The sequence below is a fragment of the Elephas maximus genome, chromosome 27 (assembly GCF_024166365.1).
Source record: "Elephas maximus indicus isolate mEleMax1 chromosome 27, mEleMax1 primary haplotype, whole genome shotgun sequence".
In the NCBI taxonomy this organism is placed as follows: Eukaryota; Metazoa; Chordata; class Mammalia; order Proboscidea; family Elephantidae; genus Elephas; species Elephas maximus.
In genome coordinates, this window is record NC_064845.1 from 3,309,933 (window position 1) to 3,333,386 (window position 23,454).

Here is a 23,454-nt window from a genome sequence, read left to right on the forward strand (position 1 = left end):
TTATCTTTTCAGCTTGAAAACACACATAGATGGCAAAGAGCATCATTTTGTAAATAGAAAAATAAAGGCCAGCAGAGTTAATTAGCTACTCTCACAAGACATACTGAAGTATGAAATCTGGAATTTCATAGGAATTCTGAACTCTAAATACTGCATTTAATCTGGGTATTCCAGCTTTAGCAGGTCTGCAAACCACATCCCGGGACCAAATTCAGAGCCTGTTTTTGTATAGCTTGTGGGGTAAGGGGAACTGGTGGCATAGTGGTTAAGAGCTTCGGCTGTAAACCTAAAGGTCAGGAGTTCGAATCCACCAGGTGCTCCTTGGAAACCCTATGGGGCAGTTCTACTCTGTCCTGTAGGGTCATTATGAGTCAGAATCGATTTGATGGCAGTGGGTTTGGTGTGGGCTAAGAATGGTTTTTATATTTTTAAATGATTGAAAAAAATCAAGAGAAAATATTCTGTTGCACATGGAAATTATATGAAATGAAATTTTGGTGTCCATAAAGTTTTATCGGCACACAGCCACGCCCATTTCTTTGTGTATTGTCTGTGGCCACCCTTGCACAACAGCGGAGTCGAGTAGTTGTGAGAGAGGCCTTACGGCCCACAAACTTTAAGATATTTACTACCTGACCCTTTAGGAAAAAGTTGACCAACCTCTGGTCTACACAATTACCTTGGTTTTGGGGCTTGGGTAAAGGAAAAATGGGCAAAATAGCAACTATTTATTAGTCATTGTACTAGACATTTGATTATCCCCTTTTATTTTCCAAAAAAAAAACTTGGGATGTTCTATTACTCCCATTTTACAGAGCAGGAAAATGAGGTCTACAAGAGAGCAAACAATTTTTCCAAGGTCACACAGCAAACAAGTAGAAGAACCAAGACACACATTTGTTCTGCTGACTTCAGAGTCTACTTTGAACACTATACCCCAGCTCCTGAATCTTCTTCCATCTTTGCTTGGTTGAATAACCTAGTTAGAAAATTCTGCCACACATGTCTTAACTGCTGACCCTAAGTGGTGTCTCTTAACCATGGTGTGAAAAGGCATTAGGACACTGGGCATCTCTCTCTATACTGCTTGTTGAAATTCTTCAAGAAGCAGGTAGTCAGATGGAATAACTTTCTGGGCCCTTTGTTGTTCCTGGAAGTGGGTCCATGACCAAGCTGTCTCGACCAAGTGTCTAGGCAGTTTTCACCGTAGTTTCCCTCATCCTCACCCGAGCATCCTAAACCCTCCCGTCCCACCCTGAGGACACCGAATGGCCGCTTCCTCACACTGGAGCTGAAGGCCTGCCCACTGTGCCAGGAAAAGGTAGGGCTCAGGTCTCTGTGAGGCTCAGGAAGGTTGTGTGTACAGCTGAAAAGTGTATTTTGTTGGTCTTTAATTTGTTGTTGTTGTGCAGGCTTATAAGGAATGGAAGATCATTTCATCGTTTACGCCTCAATTGCCTGACTCCACGGAGGAAAACCGGCCGTTCATTGACGTGCCCCTGGAAAAGCCAAGCTCCTCGCAGGGTCGGCCTCTCGTGCTGAATCCAGAAATGTACAAGGTGATTTTCATCCATTTTCCCTCACAATTTCATTTATTTCATCATTTCATTATCTTCCAAAGATAGGGCTTAGAGACTAATAAAAATAAAAGCAAAACATACCAAAACTTATAGCTGTAAATTCCTACAATAAAAAAGAAGAAAGATCTCAAATCTCTAACCTAACTTTACACCTTGAGGTATTAGAAAAAGAAGAGCAAACCAAACCCAAAGCAACAGAAAGAAGGATATAGTAAAGATGAGCGCGAAGAAAAGTGCAATAGAAAATAGAAAAACAATAGAGAATCACCGAAACCAAAAGTTAGTTGTTAGAAAAGCTTAATAAAATTGACAAACCCTTAGCTACACCAATGAGGTAAAAAAGAGAGAAGACACAGCTTCCTAAAATCAGAAATGAAAACAGTGACGTTACTGCCAACCTTATAGAAATAAAAAAGATTACAAGAGAGTACTATTAACAGTTGTATGTATGGCAACAAATTAGACCATCTAGATGCAACGGACAAATTCTTAGAAACACACAAATTACCTAAATTGGCTCTGTAAGAAATAGAGAATCTCAACAGATTATTATAACAAGTAAAGAGATTGAATAAGTAATCAAAAACCTATCAAAGAAATGACTTCACTGATGAATTTCTCGCGAACATTTAAAGAAGAATTAACATCAACCCTTCGCAAACTCTTCCCAGAAATAGAAGACCAAGCAAGGATGTAAAGAAATTTAGGACCCTCATACATTGCTGGTGGGAGTGTAAAATGGTACGGCCACTGTGGAAAACAGTTTGGCAGTTCCTCAGTCAGTTAGGCATAGAATTACCATATGACCCAACAATTCCACTCCCAAGTACAGACGCAAAAGAACTGAAAACAGGTGGTTAAACAAAAATTTTTATGTGAATGTTCATAGCAGCACTATTCACTGTAGCCAAAAGGTGGAAACAACCCAAATGTTCACCAATAGATGTTGGTCGCTGTTGGGTTGGCTTTGACTCATGGCAACCTGTGTATAACAGGATGAAACGTTTCCCAGCCCTGTGCCATCTTCATGACCATTGGTGCGTTTGAATCCATTGTTGAGACCATTGTGTCATTCCATCTCGTTGAGGTTTTCCCTCGTGTTTGTTAACCCTCTACTTTAACAAACATGATGTCCTTCTCTAGCAATTGGTCTTTCCTGATGACATGTCTGAAGTAAGTGAACCAAAGTCTCACCACCCCGCTTCTGAGGTGTGTTCTGGTTGTATTTCTTCTAAGACAGATTTGTTCATTCTTCTGGCAGTCTGTGATATATTCAATATTCTTTGCTAACACAACAACTTGAATTCAGTTTTTCTTCTGCCGTCTTTTATCATTGTCCAGCTTTCACATGCATATGAAGCAATTGAAAATACAGTGGCTTGGGTCAGGCACACCTTAGTCCTCAAAGTGTTATCTTTGCTTTTCAACACTTTAAAGAGGTCTTTTGCAGCATATTTGCCCAATGTAGTATGTTATTTGATTTCTTAACTGCTGCTTCCAGGGACGCTGATTGTTAATCCAAATGGAATGAAATCGTTGACAACTTCAGTTTTTTCTCCATCTGTCATGATGTTATTTATTGGCCCAATTGTGAGGATTTTTGTTATCTTCATGTTCAGGCATAATGCATATTAAAAGCTGTAGCCCTTGACTTTCATCAGCAAGGGCTTCACGTTGTCTTGATTTTCAGCAAACAAGATTGTGTCGCCTGCATATCAGAGGTTGTTAATGAGACTTCCTCCGATCCTGCCACCACATTCTTCTTTCTATGGATCTTGGCTAAAAGCAGAGATTACTCAAAGGATGTTTACCTGTGTTTTATTGACTATGCAAAAACATTTCACTGTGTGGGTCATAAAAAATTGTAGATAACATTTTGAAGAATGAGATTCTAGAACACTTATTTGTGCTCGTGTGAAACCTATACATGTTTCAGGAGGCATTGGTTTGAGCAGGACAAGGGAATACCGCGTGGTTTAAAATTGAAAAAGATGTGTGGCGGGGTTGAATTCCTTCACCTTATTTGACATTAGATAAATGGATAACAAAATGTGATCTATCCATACCGTGGAATACTTTTCAGCCACGAAAGGAATGAAGTATGATACATGCTGCAACGTGGATGAACCATGAAAACATGCTAAGAAGACAGACACAAAGCCGACATATTGTATGAATCCACTTACCTGAAATTTCTGAACAGGCAATCCATCGAGACAGAAAGCAGATTAATCAGTGGTTGCCAGGGGACGGGGCAGGAGGGAACGGGAAGTGACTGTTTAGTGCATACAGGGTTTCCTTTTGAGGTGATAAAAGTGTTGTTTGGAGCTATATGGTGGAGATGTTCGCACAGTATTGTGAATATACTAAACTCCATTGAATTTTATACTGTAAATGGCTAAAATGGTGAATTTTATGTCGTGTGTAGGTGATTTACCACAGAAAGAAAAATGAGTTACAGCAATTGTGTAAGAGGTAACCATTGGGTAACCTGGCTGAAGGGGGCGTGGAAACTGATGGAAGCTCTCTCTGTTATGCTTGTAATGTCCCATGAATCTATAATTATTTCAAAACAGAAAGTTAAAAAAGAATTATAGCAGGTGGTCCTGCTGTAATTCAAGGGTGGTCCTGCTCACTTGTCTTCTTAGGTGGGAGAGGGGAAGAGTGGGGTTTCTCACAGCCCCACTTTCTAACCTGCAACAACCATGGGCCACTGATGTCCCTTTCACAGCTAGGCCATCCTTCTCTAAAATTTTGTTTCTGTGCTTTTCTCAAATCAGAATCAGCTCATTGACTGTGTCACATTGTGGCTGTTGACAGTAGGCTCATCATCTTTGTCTTCAATCTCATCTCTAGCTCCTCAACGGAGAGCTGAAGCAGTTGTACACTGCCATCACACGGGCTCGGGTCAACCTCTGGATCTTTGACGAAAACCAAGAGAAGCGGGCGCCCGCGTTCAAATATTTCATTAGAAGAAATTTTGTCCAAGTTGTGAAAACAGACGAAAATAAAGGTAAAATATCATTAAAATGACCTCACTGTTGAATAGGAAGCATGTTTCTCTCAACTGTTCTCCTGGTTAGGTCTAAAGGATACAGCTTTTTGAAAGCACATTCTTTTCCTCCTCACAGTCTTCTGAGAAATGAGGGTTCCTATTCATTCGCCAAGGTGTATGGGAAAGTGTGGCTGTAATGGGATTAGGAGGGCAAACTTCTTCAGGGAGAACCTTTTATCCTTCCTTTAACAGTGAGTGTCATGGGCAAGCGTTAGAGGAAATACACACCACTGGGGAATCTAAATTGCTGTGAGCTTTGTGTGTGTGTGTGGTGAAAATATACACAACAAAACATATACATCTCAACAATTTCTACATGAACAATTTGGTGACATTGATTACATTCTTCAAGTTGTACAAGCATTCCGGCTATCCTTTTCCAAGTCATTCTACCATCATTAACAGAAACTCAGTACCCCCTAAGCAAAAACTCCCCCTTTCCCTTTTCCTCCCAAACCCAATAACCACTGATAATCTTTGATTTCTATATATTGGCTTATTTTATATAAGAGATATCATACTGTATTTGTCCTTTTGTGACTGACATATATTGCCCAGCATAATGTTTTCAAGGGTCATCCGTGTTGTGGCATGCATCAGGATTTCATTTTCCTTTATGGCTTGTTAGGATTCCATTGCATGTGTGTACCACATTTTGTTTATCCATTCATCTGTTGATGGACATTTCAGTTGTTTCCACCTTTTGGCTATTGTGAACAGTGCTGCAATGATCATTGATGTACAGGTTTATGTTTACATTCCTGCCTTCAGTTCTTCCGGGTACATGCCTAGGATTGGGATTGCTGGGTCATATGGTAATGTGTTCAACTTTTTGAGGATCTGCCAAACTGTTTTCCGCCGTGGTCACACCATTTTACGTTCCCACCAGCAAGGTGTGGGGGCTTCCGTTTCTTCACAGGTTCGCCAGCAGCTGTACTTTCCATTGTTTTGACCAATGGCATTCTAATGGGGACTAGGTGGCATCTCATTGTCGTTTTAATTTGCATCTCCCTAATGGCTAATTAGTTTTTTTTTTTTAATGGCTAATGGAAGCCCTGGTGGCACAGCAGTTAAGAGCTCAGCTGCAAAAGGTCAGCAGATCGAAGCCACTAGCGCTGCTCGGAAACCCTATGGGGCAGTTCTACTCTGTCCTTTTGGGTCCCTATGGGTCAGAATCGACTCAAGGGCAACTTTTTCTTTTTTTTGTAGTGGCTAATGATGTTGAGCACTTTTTCATGAGCTTGTTGGCCATTTGAATGTCCTCTTTGGTGAACTGTCTGTCTAGGTCCTTTGCCCATTTTTTAATTGGATCATTTGTCTTTTTGTTGTTAAGCTGTAGAAGTTTATATATCTATATTTTTTGGATATTAGACCGATTGGATATATGGTTCCTGAAAATTTTCTCTCAATCTGTAGGTTGTCTTTTCACTTTTTTGATAGTCATTTTTCAAAAATATTGTAAGTATTTAATTTTTATGAGACTCATTGATCTATTTTGCCTTTTCCTGCTTGTGCTTCTGTTGTGCTGTACGCTTTTTGATAGCAGATTGGCGGGATCTATCAAAGTAAAGAATGCATGTACATTTTGACCCAGCAGTTCCATTTCCAGGAATCTTTTCTAGAGATATACTTGCACAAATACTCAAAGATACATAACAAGGGTACTCATCACAGCAGTGTTTACAATGACAAGAAACTAAAAACAACCTAAGTATCTACCAGTCGGGGATGGGCTAAATACATTTCTTTCAGTGGAATACTATGCAGCCTTTAAAAGGAGTAACGTAGATTTCTGTTTACCAGTATAGAAAGATGAAAAAAGCAAAATTTAAACAGAATGATCCAATTTATATAAAAAAAATTTTTTTAATAGATAATACATATTATGCAATATTATTATTAGACAAATGTAAAACGATTGATGTTCATCAGTATGTATCATAATAGCATGTTCATGCGCATGTGTGTGCGTATGCGTGTGTACACACAAGCACCTACTCGATGTCTTTCGCTGCCAAATTGGATTCAGTTCCTGAGTTTGAATATCAAAAATTAGATCTGTGAGAGTTCAGATAGCAAGGGTTAACAGGTTGTCTGAATCTATTTGGTTCCTGAGTTTCACAAAGCAAGAGAGTGAGGGGTTCATGAGAGAATTTATCTGTATCTATTCAGTTCCCGACTGTAGGTAGCAAATGTTTACATACCGAGAGTTCCAAGAGTGAACCTGCATATATATACTTGTAAACACTAATCATTTCTGATACAAAGGTCTTTATCATGGCTACTTCTGGGGCAAGGACTGGTGGATGTGCGTTGTTGATTAAAAGATGAAGTGAAGGTCTTCTGATAGGATAGCCAAGAAGAGAAATGACCAGCTCTTAGTGAAGAAGAAAATTGTTGTCCTCCTCGGGGGTCAGCTGTTGAGTTAGCTCCTCCAGACCATGGTTGCTTCCTCCAAGGGTTGGGGAAGGTATAGGGCTCCGCTGTCGTGGAAAGGTTTTCTGGTTTTGCGAGCATTTCTCAGCCAGTTTTATGGAGGCTGATCCTGGTTATGGCTAAAGTCTCGTTTGGGGACCAGGATTCAATGTTCTCTTCCTGCGACCTGACTGTCGTGGTATAATGGGAAAAGTAGAAAGCTTGGAGTTAAAAACCAGCTGAGTTCTCATCGGAATTCTCCACTCGTGTAGCCACAACACCTTGTTCAAGTTCTACTTTCCACCTCTGGGCCTTTACTTCAACTAAAAAGAAAACGAGTGGTTTGGCCTAGCATGGTCATATTCCTGAATCATACCCGTAGCTCATACCCCCTTTATTCTCAAAATACGGTTTGGCACCTGTTACAGATTGAATTGTGTCCTCTAAAAATATGAGTCAACTTGGCTAGGCCCTGATTCCCACTGTTATTCTCCATTTTGTGATCTTATATAATTATTCTATGTGTTATAAATGCTAACTTCTATGATGTTAATGTAAACCCTGGTGGCATAGTGGTTAAGTGCTATGGCTGCTAACCAAAAGGTGGGCAGTTCGAGTCCTGCAGGAGCTCCTTGGAAACTCTATGGGGCAGTTCTACTCTGTCCTACAGCGTTGCTATAAGTTGGAATCAACTCGGCAGCACCGGGTATGATGTTAATGAGGCAGGATTAGAGGCAATTATATTAATCAGGGAGGGCACAATCTATAGGATTAGGTTGTATGTTGAATCTCTTTTGAGATATAAAAGAAGTGAGCAGAGAGAAAGAGGGACCTCATACCATCAAGCAAAAAGAGCCAGGAGCAGAGTGTGTCCTTTGGACCTGGAGTCCCTGCTCAGAGAGACTCCTAGACCAGGGGAAGATTGATGACAAGGACATTCGAAGAGAGAAAACCTTCCCTTGGAGCTGTTGCCCTGAATTCAGACTTCTAGCTTCCTAAACTGTAAGAGGCTGGGGTTCTGTCTGCTAAAGCCGTCCACTTGTGGTATTTCGGCTATACCAGCACTAGATAACCAAGACAGCCCCCATTATAAAAAAATCATCAAGGTGGACAATTTCTTCAACTTCAAATACCAAATGAAAAAGAATTACGAGTTATTTTATGTTCTGGTAGCATTAAGAATACAAGATTACAGTTTTAGTTATGAGTTATACAATGCATATAGTCACATCTTTGAGAGCATCCGTTTTCATTGCATAAGGGTACTTGGGATGAGTGTAGTTATTGTGCAATTTGGGTTTCTTCAGCACGGCGCCTACAGAGTTCACTGGCTGTATTTGGAGATAAGGTGGGGTTTTGCGATGAGAACAGGATGTCACCAGGGTGCTGATAGTGCATAGCAGGTCAGAATAAGGCACCCCGATGTCATCTCTGCATTTATGCTGCGGGGTGCTAGCAGAGGGCTAGCAGGAAGAGGCTAGGCTATAAGGCCAGATGTGTGCGGTTTCGTACCCTCTAAACAAATGCGGCACGTCTGCTGTGCTCCCCCGGGTGATGTCCCTTGACCTGGGTGTCTCTGCTCTGGTTTGGCTGTCAGCATTGGCATGCTATTCTCTGTCTCTTGTTTGCTTCGTGGAGCTGTGACTTGGCACCCACGGGGAGTGTAGCCCATCACTGGTGATGCTCTGGGGGCTGTGAGTGGGGAGGACGGATACAGCCACCAGCAGGCTAGTGAGGATAACAGAAGGGACTGACAGCAGGTGCTTGCAATAGTCCATATCCACCCAACAGGAATGTGTCAAATTGCTTAGCGTGATGATGGCAAAAGTCGGCACATTCTGAAAGGCTATAAAATTCTGTCACCTTGTCTCTTGTGAAAGCCACAGCCTGGGTGTTTGATAAGAGCTCCCTGGCTTTGAATTTTTAGGGAAGAATTAGAAAATGTTATGTTTTCTGACTTGTAGCTGTAGAAAAGGAAGGTAGGCGAAAGTTCAGAAACCATAGAACCTCCTAAAAAGTTAAACAGAATTCCCACGTGAAGCAGCGATTCCACGCCCAGGCATATACACAGATTGGTGTACATCGGTGTTCACTGCAGCGGTATCCACAACAGCAAAAGGTGGACACTGCCCAACTGTCCACCAACAGATGAACGGGTAAACAGAGTGTGGTGGTAGAAACATATCCTGTCGCCTTCAAGTCCATTCCAACCCTTGGCGACCTCACGTGTTACAGGGCGGAATTGAGCTCCATTGGGGTTTCCTGGCTGTGATCTGTATGAAAGCAGACCGACCGCAAGGCCTTTCTTCCGCGGTGCCACTGGGTGGGTTCAAACCACTTGTGCCACTGAGGGACCTTATATACATATGGTGAACTATCGTCAGGCACAACCCAAAAAACCATTGCCATTGAGCTGATTCTATAGGATAGAGTAGAACTTCCCCATAGGGTTTCCAAGGCTGTAAATCTTTACGCAAGCAGACTGCCACATCTTTCTCCAGTGGAGCGGCTGGTAGTTCAACCGCTGACCTTTTAGTTAGCAGCCGAGCACTTCACCATTTTGCCACCAGGGCTCCTTATCAGACATAAAGAGAAATGAAATTCTGGTACATGCTATGTCATGGACAAACTTCGAAAACATTATGCTAAGTGCAATAAGCAAGACACAAAAGTATGACTATTGTACGATCCTATTTATATGACATGTCTAGAGTAGACAAATGCCTAGAGTCAGAAAGAGTATTAGTAGTTGCCAGGGGTAGATGAGGGAATAGTGGGGCAGTATTGCTAAATGGGTGCAGAGTTTCTGCTTAGGGTGATGAAGAAATTTCGGAAAGAAATAATAGGGATGGTTGTACAATGTCGTGAGTGTGATTAACGCTACTGGACCGTACGCTTGAAAATGCTTACGATGGTGAATTTTATGTTGTATATATTTTCCCACAATTAAAAAAAAAAAAAAACCAAGCAACATCCTTTCTTATCCTTCCTTACCCCTTACAAAATCCACACCTATCTGGCTTGGAAGGTAAAATCTATCTTCAATGAGTATTAGAAAGATAAAACAGGTTTAAGTAAATGCGTGCTCGGAGAAGCAAACTCTCTTCTTTTTCATTGTAGACTTCGACGATAGCATGTTCGTTAAGACTTCAACACCAGAGGAGTGGATCAAACAAGGAGACTACTATACCAAGCACCAGTGCTGGAAGGTAAGGGGCTGGACCAGGAGCCAGGGAGCGAGGTCTTTGTGACCAGCGGCCTCGTCAGGCCTTAAGGCTGGTACCCCACAATTGCATTTATCACCAAAGGAGGGCAAAGGTAACAGTGCTTATATCAAAACGCTTCTTTGGAAACGTCAGGTCATCCCCCGATGATGAGAGCTCCCTGTGCCATCCCCTCCCCACCACAATCGTGACAACGTGCTTTTTTGCCGGCATGAGCCAATAAGTAAATACAAGAGACATGGTAGTGCCTTAGTAAGGAATCCTTCTATTTATTTTTTTCCCTTTTCCACCCTATGTTTAGAAAGCTTTTGCTATTCTCATACTGTACTTTAAAACTATAATAGATCGGTCCCCCCTTTTATTTTTTTGAATTGATGAGACATAAACTTAACTGCCCACCTTAGCTTGGTGAACATAGGTAAGCTTTTTCACCAGGCCGTGCTGGCTGATTTCCATCCATGAGCCATTTTACTGAGCTTCAGCAGTCCTCTTCCAAGAAATGTTATCTCTGCTAGTCCTCTTGAAATATTGGAACCAGCTTGAAAAGCCCCATCACTTCCCCTACAGCCAGCATCCCTACATGTCACAGGGTCTCAGGTGGGGAGCCGTGGCTTATGTGTCCCCCATGACTTAGTGGTAATAATGTCTTCACGTGCAAGTTACAAACGCTCTACTAAAATGGTGTTTTTAAACCCAATAACAAGAAGTATGATCTCAGGGTTTTCTCTGCAGTCCAAGAAAGTCAACAAGAACCCAGTCTTATTCCATCTCTTCCTTATATCATCTCAATTCTCCCTTATGGTTGCATAATGGTTGCAGTAGCTCCAAGCATCAGATTCTCCCTCAGTAGTGCCCCACGCAGGAATGAAGGGCAGGCACTCTCTTTTCATGGGGGTCTTTTTTATTATGAAGTCCCCAGTGCCTTCCCTTTATGTCTCATTGACTAGTACCAGGCCACTTCTAGCTGCAAAGGAGTCGGGGAGAGTAATCCCATCTGGAAATTTCAGCCCTTCATGGGAGGTAGATTCTGCCATTAGACAAGAAAGGGAGGCGAGAGTGCTATGGGGAAAACAACTGATAGCATCTGGCTTGGCATGACCACATGTACATTTCCGTAAGCTCTAACTGCCCCAGGCACCTGGAGTGCCCCATGCTGGCAGCTGCAGGAGATGCCTCCTGAGAGAACAGCTGGGCTTGGGCTTTGGGCAGATCGCTTTCTTTCCTTTCCATGCTTCAGTGCTCATGTTAGAGAGGTTCCAGCCCCTCAAAACTGACAAAACAAGCATGTGCAGTTTCTCTTGCCCTTTCTGAAGAAACCTTGAGACTGATTTCTCTGGAGGACTTCTCCTGCTGCTTTCCCAGTCCTTCTCGTAGGACATAGACTTGGACCTGAGCAGAGGTCCTGGGAAGCAGTGAGTGTGTTGGAATCCCAAGTCAGAACTTAACGGAAGCCACAGTCAAGATGTCTTCTTTCTGATGTTCCTGGAGAGAGGAATTCTGAGTTTTCTCAGTCACAGTTTTTAGGAGAGCTTTGTCTGCCATTGCAGGGAATGTGGTTTTAAGTCTACAGCAAGTAGCTCATCTCTGGGGCTTATCAGTTATCATTAGCTGCACAACACCTTGAAACTTAGTGGCTTGAAACAAGTCATTTATGTAGCTTACAGTTCTCTGGGTTGGCAAAGCTGAGTTAGCTGAGCAGTTCTTCTGATCTCAGCTGGGCAGCCCATGTGTCTCAGCTGGCTGCCAGTCAGCTGGGCAGCTCTGTTTCTGGGGGTTGGCTGGCAGCTGGCTCAGGTGATGGAGGTGATTGGGGTTCCTGGGCCACTCATCCTCCAGAAGGCTCGCCCAAGGCTTGTTCGTATGGTGTCTGGGCAGGGTTCAAAGAGAGTGAGCGGAAGTATGCAAGACCTCTTGAGGCCTAGGCTTGGAGCTGGCACAATGTTGTTTCTGCTGCATTCTCTTGGCCACAGCAAGTCACAGCCCAGACTGAAAGGGAGCAGAAGAGCTACCACTCTTGATGGAGAAGCTGCAAAGTCATGCTGTAAAGGGGCATGGATAGAGGGCAGAGTGAAGGAATGTGGCCACCCTTGCAGTCTGTCATGGGGGTGAGAAAACAGTATTTCATAGTTGTGTGTTTGGATGAGTATAGAAAGTGTTTCTATTAGTACGTAGCATTTAGCTGCAGAAGCTGACTGAGTCCTCCCCCCCGCCCCCGCCCCAGTTTTTCCCTAGCCATCCTTGTTATAATTGGAAAGGAATACTGAACACTTGGCTATTGTTATAAAACAGAGACTTTTTTGCTGGGGTTGGGGGAGTAGGAAAGAGAGGGTGGAATGGAATGGGCAGCAGGGACGGGTATAAAATTGGAGAGGTATGTAAAGTCTTACCCTTTATTCTTTTTGGATTGCTGTTGGTGTTACCCCTATGTGTTGCCTATGGATTTCCAGTTCTTTATCTCTTTTTAAAGGTCTTTTGAATGTTTGAAGCTAAAATCTTGTTAGGGGAGCCGGCACACATGAGAATATTACAAAAAGCCTTTTCCTCGCCTGACTTTATTTTGACCCTTCTAAAGAACTTCAGTGGTTAAGTGCTCCAGCTGCTAACCAAAAGGTCAGCAGTTCGAATCCACCAGGTGCTTCTAGGAAACTCTATGGGGCAGTTCCCATAGGATCGCTGTGAATCGGAATTGACTAGACTGCAATGGGTTTTTTTTTTTTTTAAGGACTTCAGGAGTCCTGGTGGTGCACTGGTTAAGAGCTAAACTGCTAACCAAAAGGTCAGCAGTTTGAATCCACCAGCCATTCCTTGGAAATCCTAAGGGGCAGTTCTACTCTGTCTTATAGGGTTGCTGTGAGTCGGAATCGACTCAACAGCATTGGGTTTAAAAGACTTCAGAACTGAGGTGGTTTATTGAGTTTTTGACTGCATGTCAATGAATATTTCAGAACCACCATGCAAGTGGAAACCCTTTGAGATTCAGTGATTCAACAAATACCTGTTGAGCTGTGGGCCAAGCATTGTTTAGATCTTAGGGATATGATAGTGAGCAAAACAGGCACACAGACAATGACACAGTTCCAGCTGTTGCAGGTATCATAGATAAAAGACCAGGTGCCACCAGAATGGCTCTGTCCTGGGCAGGGAGGCCAGAGAAGGCTTCCCTGAGGAAGGGAGCCTTGAAATGAGACCTGCAGAAGAGTGAGGTTAACCAGCAGAGAAGGGACAAAAGAGCGTTTCAATCAGAAGGGAGAGTGTGTGCAAAGGCCCTGTGATGGGAAGGAGCATAGGGCTGGGGAGACTGGAGCAGAGAGTATGAAGTGGGGAGATGCTTTTCTGTGCACTTGATCATTAAGTGCTGCTTAGTCCCTCCCTTGCCCAGGCTGAGATCTCATCTGTCATGCCTGGCAGGACGTGAACTTTCCCCCCCTATAGCCTGCACTTTGAGTCACAGGTCAGCATTTCTGTTTTAGAAAATCAGCTTTCTCCTTGCAGGAATCAGGGTGTAGGCTGACTCTGTGACATGTTTGTCTACTTTGTGTTCAGAGGGTTTGGTTATCCCACATCTGAATATCCCAAGGACCTAGCCAGTCATTTTCTTTGTTGTGTTGTGACACCATCTCTGTCCCTGTGTAGTACATGTACTCCATGTTCCACCAATACTGCCAGGTGCTGTTGGAGTTACCAACTGGACAAAACCCGTGTTGAGGCCCAGAAGGTCCATTGGGTGACTTTGGGCCAATCACTCCACATCTCTGACTGAAGCTTGCTACTATAAACAGCGAGAAGGATGAGACTTCTTGCACATAGCTGATGGAAGATTAACTGAGGATGCTATTATGGTGGTCTTGGGACAGTGGCCTATAAAAAAAACCCATATTATGTAGCTTTTCCACAACTTCTGAGTACCTCCAAAAGGCACCTTTGAGCGTGAAGCTGGTTATTCTTGTTGGGCTCTTTCCTCTGAGGCTACTTTCTTTTTTTTTTTTTTTAATTTGTTCTTTAGGTGAAAGTTACAGCTCAAGTTAGTTTCTCATACAAAAATTTATACACACATTGTTACATGGCCCTAGTTGCTCTCCCTATAATGTGACAGCACGCTCCTTTTCACCCCGGGTTTCCCATGTCCATTCAACCAGCTCCTCTCCCTTACTGCCTTCTCATCTTACCTCCGGAGAGGATCTGCCCATTAGTTTCATGTATCTACTTGAACTAAGAGGCACACTCTTCACGAATATCATTTTGTATCTTACAGTCCAGTCTATTCTCTGTATGAAGAGTTGGCTTTGGGATGGTTTTAGTTCTGGGTTAATGGAGAGTCTGGGGCCATGTCTTCCAGGATCCCTCCAGTCTCAGTCAGACCGTTAAGCCTGGTCTTTTTACTAGAATTTGGGTTCTGCCCTCCACTTTTCTCCTGCTCCGTCAAGGGTTCTCTGTTGTGTTCCCTGTCAGGGTGGTCGTTGGCGGTAGCTGGGAACCATCTAGCTCTTCTGGTCTCAGGCTGATGGAGTCTCTGGTTTATGTGGTCCTTTCTGTCCCTTGGGCTAATAGTTTCCTTGCGTCTTTGGTGTTCTTCATTCTCTCTTGCTCCAGGTAGGTTGAGACCAATTGATGTATCTTAGATGACCACTCGCTAGCTTTGAAGACCCCAGACACCACTCACGAGGCTCTTTTTATTAGCATACCTCTCCCAGGTAGGGCCGGGTTGAGACCGGATGCTTTGTCAGTGGAAACGTGTGACGCGTGCTTTAACTCTTGTTCTACGTCACCTCCGTTACCCTGTGCAGGATCAAAGCCTTTTGTCTATTCCAGGTTGCCGCTAAGTGTTACCAAAAAGGAGGTGCATATGAAAAAGAGAAGTTGGCGCTGGCCCACATCACTGCCCTGAACATGAAATCCAAGAAAGTCAGCCCTAAGTAAGAGTCTCAGGGATCATCTCTGTATTCCTTTGATGAGAGTAGCAGGGTAATGGATTGGTGTTGGGCCAATATTCCATGGAGATCCTGTTTTGTTTCCCTCCCCCCAGGGAAAAGCAGTTGCAGTATTTGGAACTGGCTAAGACCTATTTGGAGTGCAAAGAGCCAAAGCTGTCTCTCAAGTGTCTGAGCTACAGCAGGGAGTTCCAGCTCTGCGCCCAGCTGTGTGAGAGGCTGGGAAAGGTATGGCCCCAGCCCGTGGCTGCTCCTGGGAAGACTGGGCTTTAGTGGAGCAGATTGAGGGGTGGGTTCCCAACCTCCGCGTGAGGTGGCGGTGGGCGCCAGTCCTCCAAGGAGAGAGAGACTGGCCTTATAGGTTCTTTAGACAGCCTTTCTTCCTCCATTTGCTCAGGCTTTTAGAAGGCTCCAAAGGCAGTATGTATATGTGTGTATACCCACTTCTGTGTCAGTGTTTGAGGCCTGATATATTTTTTTTTTTTTCTAAACCACCAAAAAAAACTGTTGCCATTGAATTGATTCTGACTCATAGCCACAGAACTGCCCCATAGGATTCCAAGGCTGTAAATCTTTACGGAAGCAGACTGCCGTATCTTTCTCCCGTGGGTTTGAACTGCCAATGTTTCGGTTAGCAACCAAGCACTTAACTACTGCACCACCTGGGCTCTTTTATATTAACCAGCAAAAAAAAACCCCAAACCCATTGCCATCGAGTCAATTCCAACTCATAGCGACCCTATAGAACAGGGTAGAACTGCCCTAGAGTGTTTCCCAGGAGCACCTGGAGGATTCGAACTGCTGACCTTTTGGTTAGCAGCCACAGCTCTTAACCATTACACCACCAGGGTTTTCGTATATTAACTACAGGGAGGCTGAATGTCACAATCAAAGGGCAGCTGTGTTTCAGAATATTCCTGTCTCCCCTTCTCTACGTTCACAGCCTGTAGTCTGCCTGGTAGAGTGGCCTGGTGTTTACATAGTGGCTTTTCTATGCTCTAGACCTGCACCGTCTTGTCCAGCAGCCACTAGCCTTGAGGCTATTTCTTTTAAAATTTTAATTTGCTAAAATTTAATAAAGTTAAAAATTTAGTTCCTCAGTTTCACCTGCCACATTTGAAGTGCTCGATCTTATAAAACATGTCCATCATTGCAAGGATTTTCCTGGACGGAGCCAGTAGCCTAGAGCACAGCTCCTTACCATGCGGCCCACAAGCTGACAGTCGGCCATAGGCCGTTCGCATTTTTCTGCAACAAGACCAACACAGAAAATGAAGGCGAGCAGTCGGCAATGTTTACAGCAGTTTGCCATTGCTGTGGCAACCAAGAGGTGGTCAGTTTCTTAATGATTCATTTTTAGCGAATCAATCCTGATGGCGAAACCCTGGTGGCGCAGTGGTTAAGAGCTAGGCTGCTAACCAAAGGGTCAGCAGTTCGAATCCACCAGGCACTCCTCGGAAACCATATGGGGCGGTTCTACTCTGTGCTATAGGGTCACTATGAGTTGGAATTGACTCAGTGGCAATCGGTTTGGTTTTTTTTTTTTTATCCTGATAGGTTGGAAATGTAGAACAATCTGGGCCTCCTCCACAGATAGTCTGAGAAGCTGTGTTCTAGAGTCCCTGACAGTGGGCTGCAGCTTTCCCCTTGCCCTAGACTTTAGGAATCTCTGGTAGGAAAGTGAGTTTCTGTGTCTGTACAGGAAATGTGGTAACTCCTGGGATCCTCAGAGCACCCTGGGCATTGGGCAGGGTGGGGATGGGACCCCTTGGGAAGCTTGCAGTGTTGTCTCAAGTTAGCGTCCAAGAAGGAGATAAGGCCCTCTAGATGCTGCCTGCCCTGTCTCATGTTTATTATGGGATGTAGGCTGTTAGGATGTGGGAGATGGAGATGGAAGGGGGTGGGGGGGAGTAGTAGAGAAGGCATTTCCATAGCTGAAAGTTTGACTCCTAAGGTTACAGGAGCTAGAAGTGTTTTCAACCTCTCCAAGTCCCTCAGCCCCTGCCTTCCCTCTCCAATGCCACCACCTTGGACCCCAACCAGTGACAACCGTAGGGGCTAGACCTGAGCCTGATAACCCCATTTTGCCCAGCAATGGCTACCATGACTGAGCCAGAGACCCCTTCCATATCTACCCACCCTGTCCCAGCCTGCCAAGCTCTGCCTCTGAAGGGGATAGGAGATCGTAAGTATAGCCCACCCGCCTTCTCCAGGACTGCAGTACCCTCTCAATGTGAGGCCACCCTGTTCCTGGAGGCACAGCCTTCCCTCCTTCCCTCCATTTCTGCAACCATGGCCATTGGTGGCAGCTTCTTCTGCCTTCTCTCACCAGTACATTCCAGCAGCCCTAAGCCCCATCTAGGGAGCAGTCCAGTCCCTTTCTTTTCTCAGGCCCCTTCCTGGGATGATACTCAGCCCTCAGCCAGCATCAAGTGTCTTGTGGCCATCCCACTGAAACTGACCATCATGATTCAAACTGATCAGCCTGGCAGCAGCCTTCATCAGAATCCTCAGGCTAAATTGCCTTCCTGCTCCCAGCCCCCAAATGTGTGCTGCCCCCGGGAAGGAGTTTGTGAGGGATGCTGTGGGAATGTCGGCTTCCCTTCCAGGGATTCCTGTGTCTCGCCTGTTCCTCCCTGTCTCCTGAGAGCAGCATTGGTTTCCCTGGAAACCTCTCAAGGCCCTTGCTCTGGATGGCAGGTGGGGGACTCCTCACAGAGCCAAGCAGATTAGAGCTGAGGAACTGCCACTCAGGGCCAGTCTCTCTTCTCTGCTTCCAGTCGGTCCTCATTCAGCACAGAGTGATCAGCATTCTCCAGGAGAGGAAAACAGACTGGATGGCTAGGTGTTTTACTGATGTGGCTGAGCACCCTGGCCCACGAGCCCTCTGGATGTAGAAGAACCTGAGTCTTGTTTATATTTTAGCACTTTTTGTAGCTTGTGCCATTTAAAATTACCCAGCTAAGATTTGTTACAGGAGCCCTGGTGGCGCAATGGTTAATAGTGCTTGGCTGCTATCCAAAAGGTTGGCAGTTGAATCCACCAGCCACTCCAAGGGAGAACAGACCTGGCGATCTGCTCCCGTAAAGATTACTGCCTAGGAAACCCTATGGGGTGGTTCTGCTCTGTCATATGGGGTCGCTATGAGTTGGAATCAACTTGACGGCACACAACAACAAGATTTATTAGAGGGCTTGACACATGTATTTTGTTTCATTCTGACTGTTTTATTTTTAGACCTCAGGTGCAACAAGCAGAATTAATTAACTCAGCACACACACGTAGCACTCCTACTGTGTGCCAGACACTGTGTGTGATGACTGCCAGAAGTCAACAAAGCACGGGGCTCTGCCTAGGCAGAGTTTTCATTTATGGTGCAGGAGAGAGACGATAGATAAGCAAACAGTATATGTCGGAGTCCCTAGATGGTGCAGATGGTTAAGCGGTTGGCTACTAACTAAAAGGTTGGTGGTTTAAACCCAGCCGGAGGTGCCTCAGAAGAAAGGCCTGGCCATCTGCTGCCAAAATGTCGCCACCATGAAAACACTAAAGACTTAATGGCAACTTTTTTTTTTTTAATTGTGCTTTAGATGAATGTTTACAGAGCAAATTAGTTTCTCATTAGACAATTAATATAGATGTTATTTTGTGACATGAGTTGCCAACCCCACAACATGTCAGCACCCTCTCCTTCTTGACTTGGGCTCCCCGTTAGCAGCTTCTCTGCCCCTCCTGCCTTCTTGTCCTTGCCCCTAGGCTGTGCCCATTTAGCCTCTTTTTTTTTTTTTTTTTTAATGTATCAGTGGGTGGTGAGGGCTGAGAAGAAGAAGGAAGCACGATGAGGGGAGAGAAGATGTTAGATGTTGCTATTTTAGACAGAGCATTAGCACTGACTTTGAGCAGAGACCATGAGAACAGCTGCTGGAGGACACCGTGGCCTAAGCACCATTAGTGCAAAGACCCCAGTGTGGGAGCATGTTAGCAAGACTGAAGAACAGTCAGGAAGCTCGCTGGGCTAGCGCGGAGTGAGGTGGAGAGAAACGGTAAAATGAGAACAGAGAGGTTGGCAGGAATGGATCACGTAGGAACAGATCCCAGGGCCTGTGGTAAGCACAGATGTGGTGCAGGTGTGATGGTGGGCCAGTGGAAGGTTCTGATCGGAGGTGTGATGTGAAGCTAATTATTTGGATGCTCTCTGGAAAGGTCTGTAGGATAGCAAGAGCAGAAGCAGAAAGGCCACTTGGGAGGGTCTGAGGCTGAGATGCTAGAGCGTGGACTGGCATGATGGTGGTGGGAAGGGGTCGTATCTGGGAAATGTAACCCAGAAAGCTAAGCGGACGGGGTTAGCTGATGGGCTGGATGGGACGTGTGAGAGGAAGAGGAATCAATATATTCTTCTAGTCATGGAAACACTAACCAAAAGGTCGGCAGTTCAAATCCACCAGCCTTTCCTCAGAAACCCTATGGGGCAGTTCTACTCTGTGCCATAGTGTTGCTATGAGCCAGAATCGACTCGACGGCAACAGGTTTCTTTTTTTTTTTTGGTTTGGTCTGCAAGGTCCACTCATTGCATTTTTTGAAAAATTCCTTGCCTGATATACTTCTCTTTATGGCAACACCTCTCCCCTTTTTAAAATTGTTGTAGAACATTTGCTATTTGAATGTTATTTCACACGTCCAGCTCAGTGACATTAGCTTATGTTCATCATGCTGTTCAGCCTTCACTTTTTTTTTTTATTAACCTTTATTGAGCTTCAAGTGAACGTTTACAAATCAAGTCAGACTGTCACATATAAGTTTATATACATCTTACTCCGTATTCCCACTTGCTCTCCCCCTAATGAGTCAGCCCTTCCAGTCTCTCCTTTCGTGACAATTTTGCCAGCTTCCAACTCTCTCTATCCTCCCATCCCCCCTCCAGACAGGAGATGCCAACACAGTCTCAAGTGTCCACCTGATATAATTAGCTCACTCTTCATCAGCATCTCTCTCCCACCCACTGACCAGTCCCTTTCATGTCTGATGAGTTGTCTTCAGGGATGGTTCCTGTCCTGGGCCAACAGAAGGTTTGGGGACCATGGCCGCCGGGATTCCTCCAGTCTCAGTCAGACCATTAGCTGTGGTCTTTTTGTGAGAATTTGGGGTCTGCATCCCACTGATCTCCTGCTCCCTCAGGGGTTCTCTGTTGTGCTCCCTGTCAGGGCAGTCATCGGTTGTGGCCGGGCACCAACTAGTTCTTCTGGTCTCAGAATGATGTAGGTCTCTGGGTCATGTGGCCCTTTCTGTCCCTTGGGCTCTTAGTTGTCGTGTCAGCCTTCACTCTTATCTGTCCCCAAATTTCCTGTCACCCTTAACAGAAGCTCCGTGCCCCCGAAGCATTGAGTCCTCTGTTCTCCTTCCCTCCCTCCCTCCCATCCACTAGTCACTAATAAACTTTGGTCTCTATATAGTCACCTATTCTAGATATTTCTTACAAGTAGGATCATAGAGTGTTCGTCCTTTGGAGTCTGACTTATTTCATCCAGCATAAATGCATTTCATTTTATTCATCTTCTTCCCCTCCCTAGCGAGTTTCCATTCTCTTCTCATTGGCAGCCATTGTAATGCATTTAATGTCAATCTCATATACACACATGATTGAAGAGTAACTAGGGGTATGGCCTACACGTGTATGTTTTCAGCTTATCGAAACGGCATCTTCTGTTTTTGTACTTTGTCCATTCCCTGCTGTAGTGTTAACATTTCTGACTGCCGATAATATTCTAGAGTGGACATTGGCTGAACTTGACTTATCAAAAACCCGTTGTCATCGAGTCGATTCTGACTCATAGTGACCCTGTAGAACAGAGTAGAACTGCCCCACAGGGTTTCCAAGGAGAGGCTGGTGGATTTGAACTGCCAACGTTTTGTTTAGCAGCCAAACGCTTAACCACTGCACCAGCAGGGCCCTTTGACTTACCCATTCCCCTAGTAATGATCATTGGGGTGCTGCTAGTTCCCAGCTGCCACACACAGCATTGTGGCAGAACACACGTCCTACCAGTCCTGTGTGAAGCCTCCTGCAAGGTGCATACCTAGGAGTGGGCTTGCAAGCCTGGAGCTGCACTGACTTAATTTCATTAAGTTCTGGGTAGTGGGAACAGTTTGCGCCGACTGCTAACCTAAAGGTCGGCTGTTGGAACCCACCCAGCAGGACCACAGAAGAAAGGTCTGGCAGTGTGATTCCGTGGAGATTACAGCCAAGAAAACCCTATGGAGCAGTTCTGCTCTGTACTATACGGGGTCACGGTGAGGCAGAATGGACTCGGTGGCGGCCAACAACGACAGCAACCACTTTGCTTTCCAGAAGGGCCTTGCCTTTGTGCCAGAGGGTTCTGTTTTCCTCATGTCCTCGACTAAGTGTAGTGGGTTCTGATTTTCTAATTGTTGCAAATGTGATGGACGTACTTCTCTGTGGTTTTCGTTAACATTCCTCTCGTTATTAGTAAGGTTGTTAGTCATTCACGTTTCCCCTACTGTGAACTGCCAGTTTCTATCCTTTGACTAGTTTTTTGTGGTTTCCAGGAATGTCTTTTGTGGTTGTAGGACTCCATCTTATGTTCTAGATCTTCCCAGCCCAGTACAGTAGCCACTAACCATGTGTGGCTATTTAAATTTGAATCGGAACCCAAATTAAATAAAATGAAAAATTCGGTTCCTTGGTTACACTAGCCACGTTTCAAGGGCTCAGTATTCACATGTGGCTAGTGGCCAGCACATTGGGCAGTGCAGGTATAGAACATTTTCACCTTCACAGGAAGTTCTATTGGATAGTGCTGCTCTAGATGTTAATGTTTGTCTTCCGTTTATTTTATTTTGTGTGTCCTTTGTTAAACAACTTTGATGTCATCACATTCATCCCTAAAGTTTGTGTGTTTTGGGTTTCACTGAAGACTTCCCTTACCTCAAGGTTACAGTGATATTCTGCATTTTCCCCATTGACTTTTATATTTAGATATTTAATCCGTTTGGAGCTTACTTTTGTGTATGGTGTGAGGTTGGGATTTAACTTGATTTTTTTCTATATAGAGAATTAGTTTGTTTTTTTAATGTTATCTATGTTTTAGTGTTTTTTACTGGATTCTAACAAATAACATCGTCTTTATTATTATTATTATTATTTTATTAGTCATGGTGTTGGGTTTTTTTTAAGATAAAAAGTTATGTTTTGAATGTTCTAACAGGAAAATTTTACTCTGTCCTAGATAAAAGATGCTGCCTATTTCTATAAGCGAAGCCAGTGCTACAAAGATGCTTTTAGATGCTTTGAACAGATTCAAGAATTTGATCTAGCACTCCAAATGTACTGCCAAGAGGAGCTTTTTGAAGAAGCTGCAATCGCAGTGGAAAAGTAGGTGGTTTTATTCTCTCCATCCTGGGTCCTCCTACTATCTCTTATGGGGCCACCTTGCCCTGGGTAGTGTTACTGTGCTGCTCCTGAGGTGGGTGACCATGTCTCCTCCTTCCGCTTGCGTAGTGGTCTCCATGCTGGGCCAAGAGCTCCTCGAGAGCAGGACTCTGTGTTTTCACTTCCTTTATAAACTTATAAAGTGTTAAGAAGCAAAGACGTTACCTTGAGGACTAAGGTGTGCCTGACCCAAGCCATGGTATTTTCAATCTCCTCGTATGCATGTAAAAGCTAGACAATAAATAAGGAAGACCGAAGAAGAATTGATGCCTTCGAATTATGGTTTTGGTGAAGAATACTGAATATACCATGGACTGCCAGAAGAAAGAATAAGTCTGTCCTGGAAGCAGTACAGCCAGGATGCTCCTCAGAAGCAAAAATGGCAAGACTTTGTCTCTTGTACTTTGGGCATGTTATCAGGAGGGATCAGCCCCTGGAGAAGGACATCATGCTTGGTAAGGTGGAGGGTCAGCGAGAAAGAGGAAGACCCTCAAAGAGATGGATGGACATAGCGGCTGCAACAAAAGTCTCAAACATAACAATTATAAGGATGGCGCAGGACTGGGTAGTGTTTTGTCCTGTTGTACGTGGGGTCGCTGTGAGTCAGAGCTGACTCAATGGCACCTAACAACAACAACAATAAACTTTGACACAGTATCATGTGGAGAGGGGACTGAAAAAGATGACCGGTGTGTTAGGAGTGTGTAAATAACATACACAATAGTCCTGATGTTTTGTGCCTGATGACAGTTCTGTCCTCTTGCCGATACTTGCTCAGTTGGCATTTTGCTGTTGTGTGGATGGA

At 44.4% G+C, this 23,454-nt stretch overlaps 1 protein-coding gene across 4 annotated transcripts in view; it reads left to right on the forward strand.

Moving 5' to 3' along the window:
• The window catches only part of TRANK1 (tetratricopeptide repeat and ankyrin repeat containing 1), a 117,614-nt gene that overhangs the window by 77,971 nt on the left and 16,189 nt on the right, over positions 1-23,454 (forward strand). For all 4 annotated transcript variants that reach the window (XM_049870679.1, XM_049870678.1, XM_049870681.1 and 1 more), the window contains 6 exons: positions 1,413-1,559; positions 4,437-4,593; positions 10,171-10,259; positions 15,084-15,187; positions 15,298-15,430; positions 22,447-22,592. In XM_049870679.1, coding sequence (XP_049726636.1) covers positions 1,413-1,559; positions 4,437-4,593; positions 10,171-10,259; positions 15,084-15,187; positions 15,298-15,430; positions 22,447-22,592 — 776 coding nt within the window. The remainder of the gene's footprint in view (positions 1-1,412; positions 1,560-4,436; positions 4,594-10,170; positions 10,260-15,083; positions 15,188-15,297; positions 15,431-22,446; positions 22,593-23,454) is intronic.